Here is a 6,000-nt window from a genome sequence, read left to right as displayed (position 1 = left end):
AGCAAGAGTTCTGGCTCTCACAGACATGTTAGGTTTTCTTTAAAAAGCCCTCTTACTCACTCATCTGTATTAATTGTTTGAACTTGTTATCTGTATAAAAGACACCTGTCCACACAATCAATCACACTCCAACCTCTCCTACATGGCCAAATGGCCAAAGATCAAAAAGCTGTCTAAGGACAAAATTGTAGACCTGCACAAGGCTTGGATGGGCTACAGGACTATAGGCAAGCAGCTTGGAGAGGCAACAACTGTAGGCACAATTATTAGAAAATGGAAGAAACACAAGATGACTGTCAATCTTTCACGGTCTGGGGCTCCATGCTAGATCTCACCTCATGGGGTAAGGAGGATTCTGAGAAAGGTCAGGAATCAGCCCAGTACTACATGGGAGGACCTAGTCAATGACTTGAAGAGAGCTGGGGCTACAGTCTTAAACATTGACCATCTGGATGATCCAGATGAGGCATTGGGAAAAGTCATGTGGTCAAATGAGACCAAAATAGAACTTTTTGGTATCAACTCCACTTGTGGTGTTTGGAGGAAGAAGAAGGAAGAGTAAAACCCAAAGAACAGCATCCCAACTATGAAGCATGGTGGGGAAAACATCATACTTTGGGGTTGCTTTTCTGCAAAGGGGACAAGGCGCCTGCACTATATGGAAGGGAGGATGGATGGGGTAAAGTATTGCAAGATTTTGGCCAACAACCTCCTTCTCTCAGTAAGAGGATTGAAGATAGGTCGTGGCTGGGCCTTACAGCATGACAATGATCTGAAACACACAGCCAGAACAACTAAGGAGTGGCTCTGTAAGAAGCATTTCAAGGTTCTGGAGCGGCCTAGCCAGTCTCCAGGCCTGAACCCAATAGAAAAACGTTGGAGGGAGCTCGTGCCCAGAGACAGCCCCAAAACCTGAAAGAACTGGAGAAGATATGTCTGGAGGAGTGAGCCAAAACCCTGCCACAGTGTGTGCAAACATGGTCAAGAACTAAAGAAAATGTCTGACCTCTAATTGCAAACAAAGGTTTCTGTGCCACATATTATGTTCCGTTTTTCTATTGTATCAAATATTTACGGCACCGTATTTTTCGGACTATAAGATGCACCCGATCATAAGACGCACCCCAAATTTTCAGAAGGAAAATAGGGAAAAAAAATTAATATGTCAAATGGGGGTCCGTCTTACAGTCCGAATTCAGCTTACTGGGGGGGATTGGCAGCACTGGTGGATTGTGGTCACAGGGGGTGTTTGGTGGTCTGGTGATACGACTCCCTTCCCAGGCTGGTACAGCACGTGCGGTGGTCTCCGGGAAATCCCATCCCAGGCTGGTGCGGCTGGTGTGGGCAGGTGAGGCTGGTGTGAGTAGGTGAGGCTGGTGTGGGCAGGTGCGGAGGTGTGGCTAGTGTGGGCAGGTGAGGCTGGTGTGGGCAGTTACAGGCAGGTGAGGCTGGTGTGGGCAGGTGAGGTTGTGATGCTCTGTGGTGCATGGGAGCTCTGCTGGCATTTTGTGAAAGTCCGGCGATATGACTCCCATCCCAGGCTGGTATGGCAGGTGCGGTGGCCTCTGGGAAATCCCATCCCAGGCTGGTGCGGCTGGTGTGGGCAGGTGAGGCTGGTGTGAGCGGTGAGGCTGGTGTGGGCAGGGGAGGCTGGTGCAGGCAGGTGAGGCGGTGGTGCTCTGTGGTGCAGGGGAGCTCTGCTGGCATTTTGTAAAAGTCCAGAGGCCCAACACATCCAATGCTGCAATGCAGTGGCCTCCGGGAAAATGGCAGCCGGGGGCGGTGCATGCTCAGATTGAGATCTCGGCACCGAGATCCCGGGATGAGATCTCGTTGCCAAGATCTCAATCTGAGCATGCTTCGGCCCCAGCGGCCATTTTCCCGGAGGCCACCGCATTGCAGCAGATTGAGATCTCGGCAACGAGATCTCAGGATGAGAGCTCAATCTGAGCATACGCTGCTCCCAGTGACCATTTTCCCAGAGGCCACTGCATCGCAGAAATGGATGTGCGGGGCCTCCGGGCTTTCACAAATTGCCAGAGGAGCCCCCCCTGCACCACAGAGCACCACCGCAGAGCCTGCCGCACTAGCCTTAGAAGGGAGTCCCTGATTGTTAAGGATACGAGTACAGTGAGAAAAATAAGTATTTGATACACTGCCGATTTTGCAAGTTTTCCCACCTACAAAGAATAGAGAGGTCTGTAATTTCTATTGTAGGTACACTTCTATTCTACTGTGAGAGACCAAATTAAAAATCACATTGTATAATTTTTACATAATTAATTTGCATTTTATTGTATGAAATACCGTATTTTGTCAGACTATCAGACACACTTTTTTCCCCAAATGTTAGTGCTTTCTCTCCTAGAGAAGGTCAATCTGCGGCCACTGATGGACTGCAGCCTTCACAGTTCTGTCTGATGGGCAGGAGACACAACAGACATTACTAGAAAGCCACTTGTCTGGGAGGTGAGGAGGTGAGGTTCTTTTATCTGGGGCACTTTAGCAATTAAGAAAAAGTAGTCCAGTAATGAACAATTCCTAAACTTCGGGAGGTGAAGCGGCCTATCCCTGATCCTTGTAATGGAAGAAGGTATGATCTCAGACTTTCAAAAATCAAGTCAGGGAATTTTGGAGTTTTGTGGAAAATAAAATAGTAAAGTTTGTCTGTGATAAATGTATTATAGTCATATTTAGCTGTAAAAACACAAAATGTTGATTGGGAAAAGACACATACTTCAACACGGTGAACTTAGCATCTTTGTGCCAACGGCTACTATGGTCAAAATTCTCCAACATAATCCTTCTCTGTGAAGTTCTTTCCATATTTAGGAGTCTACATTCAACAAGACATAGTCATTAATAAAACATAATTACCGTCTTTAAGATTTTTTGATATATATTTTATTTGACAGTGTTTTAGAATATCATACAGTAAACAAGATTTATGTAAAAGTTAATTTAACCGTAGTGGTGCATTTCATAAAAATAGTTGCTCACTTACAGCCTTTCTGTGACTATTAATACATGGAATTATATTTATAGAGATACAGCTGTACAAGGTAAATTCACAGCTAACACTACACAGATTTATCATCTGGAATGGGGTTTAGATGACTTGTTCTCAGACATTATCTGGTATAGCTGTATAAAACAATTACTTCAATGGTAATCGCAAAATACTCTGCAACGTAGACTTCATAATGTTGTTTTGTGTAGTGTTTCCTTTAGTTACCAACTTGGTCACATATGGAAATGAAAAATTTCGGGACGTGCACTTACACTACAGAAGCATTTTACAAAACTGGATTAGGCAAGGTAGTGGTAATTGCCTAACATGAAGCACAAGCAAGAGGTGGGCATGAACATCAGTAAAATGCTCTGTATTTGTGCTTTATCATCGAGGATGGTGATTTATTTATCTTTAAAGCTGCAAATTCAATTGGCATCCAAATGCTCCTTTTTTCATAGACTTACACAGATGGAACATTAAACATTTGATGCATCGCTTATTAAAACAGGACAAACTAGGAGATGTCCAAGAACAGGGACAGACAGGTAAGTCATACCAAAATTGCACATCTGATGAAAAGCATAGTTAGAAGTGAAATGAAATGCACCCTCAACTCTACTCAAACATCCCTCTAATATATATTTTGTACATTTCTTAGATATTTACGTATAATACTTTCATGAAAATAGGCTTCTCAATAAACTGCTCTTGGTTGCGATATAAATATAGCAAACCCTTTGAAAGTGCAGATGCGAATTTATAATTCTCCTCCAAAAGTAGATAATGGAATCCAGATATGTGGCATGGTGGAGTGTAAGGCAATAGGGGAAACCTTTTATGTTCTTTAAAACTTTAGTAGCTGTAATTGGCAACCTGAATATATGACTTCATGTTTTTTATTGAATCCATTGTGCGTTAGTAATACGCATTTTACAGAAGGCATACTGTTAAATTATACCCAAGGATCCCCTATGTTGATATTCAAAAAGTGACTTTGTGTAAATGGCATGGACTATACACGGTGCTAGTATTGCTTACAATGCAGGGTCAGAAAATAAGTTAAGCTGCAGATTAGCATGCTATATAGCCTAAATGTCATTCTAGAACTCATACCCATAAAACTAGGTCAGACTTGATGGTAAACACTAGGAGATTTTGTAGCTTCCACAATCTTTTAAAATAGTTTTTCCCCGGATAAAGTCTTGTACAACAGTGTGGTACACTTTTACCTTTTTTTTTCTGGGATGATTATATCTGCTTCTTCCATACTTATGAAAGCTAGCATGTACTGTTGATACAATACATGTACACTTAAACATGTACAAATGTACACATTGGATGCCAGTTTAACTTCCTTTGAAATGTACAGAAATATGGATTATTCACAGAAAAATGGCATTTAAATGGAGCCACATCAGTCAGTAAACTAACTGTCCAAGTTAACAGCGCACACACCTACCTACATATGCTGCATGATCAGGCGGGTTAATGAAGATAACGTTCCTACTGACACATTATGGTCTGCAGATTCAAAGCTTCAGAGAAATATCTTAACCCCTGTCTAGATATGTTGATAGCAATATATTTACAATACCATTGTCGAATTACAAGGCATAATTCGTTTTCTCCTTCATCTTACTCAGTGCAGTTTGATTTAAGGCGATGTTCCAGTTTGTGATTGCTCTATGTTTGTCCTCTTATTTTTGCTACAGACAACACTGGGGTGGATCCCACATCCTTCATAAAGTGAAAAAATATACTAAAGCTAAACTGCACTTTCTGCCTCTGGTGTATTCCTTGCTGTTTTGGTTCTTCCTTTGCTGGTAGGCCCAGAGATTTAAGACCTGTGAGCTCCAGGTACTGATGTACAGTTTCTTCATTATACTGGTTAGACATTGTGCACAACCTTAAAGAAATACAAAATATATGCTCCTGGTCCCAGATGCACTTGTGTAGGTAAATACATGTGAAAATTAAAATAAATAAAAAGAAAATCAAAATTAAATTATTTAAGATAGAAGCTAAGAAAAATGTTCCAAGTCTACGTGAAACAAGGAAAGGGAACAGTCATATTTTGAGTTATCTGCTCATGGCTGAAGTGCCAGATTTCAGGGCGCTAGGTAGCTTATCAGAGCCAGGAATTTTCCATGGTCCCGGTGAGACAGTTGCTTTCCGAGGAGCAGTGCTAGTGCTGCGGGTGCTGCTAGGATGTAGATGACTTTCCTTTTGGAATTCACTGCATTTAGCTTCAGCATCTCTCTCGACTTGATCCATGGTGCCCGCTCGAGAGGTGGAAATATTGCTACTGTACACCTTTGATAACCCACCTGAATCTGACCTGCTCTGCTCAAAAGCAGCCACTAATTTTTTCTCACTGGTTGCATCCTTATATAGGTCTTTTGTACAGAAGTTTCCTTCTCTGTTTGCTTCAGTGGACCTGGAGATCAGACCTCCACCATCACTGACTGCAGAGTACCCGCACTCTCCCACTTCACCAACATTTTTCACTGTCATTTTCCCTGCAGAAATGGTCTTGCCAGTCTCCGATTTTTTCGGCTTGCCTTCTTGAAACTCTATTTTGAAACTCTCTTCTCGTCTAGACCTATCTACTTTCTTTGGACTTGCTGATCTCTCCCTTGACTCTCCCAGCCTTTTCTTTTTATGACCATTTGCAGTGTGTTCCTTTGGTTTTCCCATATCTTGTTCCCTGTAGATATCCCATGCTGGCTCTGGGTGTATCTGGTGAGTAGGGTCAGAGGGCAAGGCTGAATGTGATGAAGATAATGGTGCAATCATGTCTTCAAGAGAAACGGCTACTTCCGGCCCTGGGGAGGTGGCAGAGGGTGAACTCCAGGAGTTTGGTTCGTCTGTTATAAAAATAGAAAAATATGTAAGAATTTGTATAGTGCAATTATATTTCCGTTACTATACTAATATACAATACTATATTAACATACATCACAAAAAACAACCATGTCAAAATGAAT

General features: G+C 42.3%; 1 protein-coding gene across 18 annotated transcripts in view; it reads right to left on the bottom strand.

The window, feature by feature from the left end:
• Window positions 1–2,887: 2,887 nt before the first annotated feature.
• MAGI2 (membrane associated guanylate kinase, WW and PDZ domain containing 2) overlaps window positions 2,888–6,000 on the bottom strand; it is a 1,417,815-nt gene continuing 1,414,702 nt past the window's right edge. For 17 of the 18 annotated variants that reach the window (XM_077264697.1, XM_077264691.1, XM_077264693.1 and 14 more), the window contains one exon: window positions 2,888–5,880. Coding sequence is in view for 15 of the 18 variants with exons in the window: in XM_077264683.1 (XP_077120798.1) it covers window positions 5,093–5,880 (788 nt within the window). In the remaining 3 variants the exon portion in view is untranslated. The remainder of the gene's footprint in view (window positions 5,881–6,000) is intronic. The other variant, XR_013215731.1, reaches the window with a different exon arrangement.

Source organism: Ranitomeya variabilis, chromosome 5 (assembly GCF_051348905.1).
Source record: "Ranitomeya variabilis isolate aRanVar5 chromosome 5, aRanVar5.hap1, whole genome shotgun sequence".
Classification (NCBI taxonomy): Eukaryota; Metazoa; Chordata; class Amphibia; order Anura; family Dendrobatidae; genus Ranitomeya; species Ranitomeya variabilis.
The sequence above is the reverse complement of the archived record's forward strand: the minus strand, read 5'-3'. Positions and strand labels throughout refer to the sequence as shown.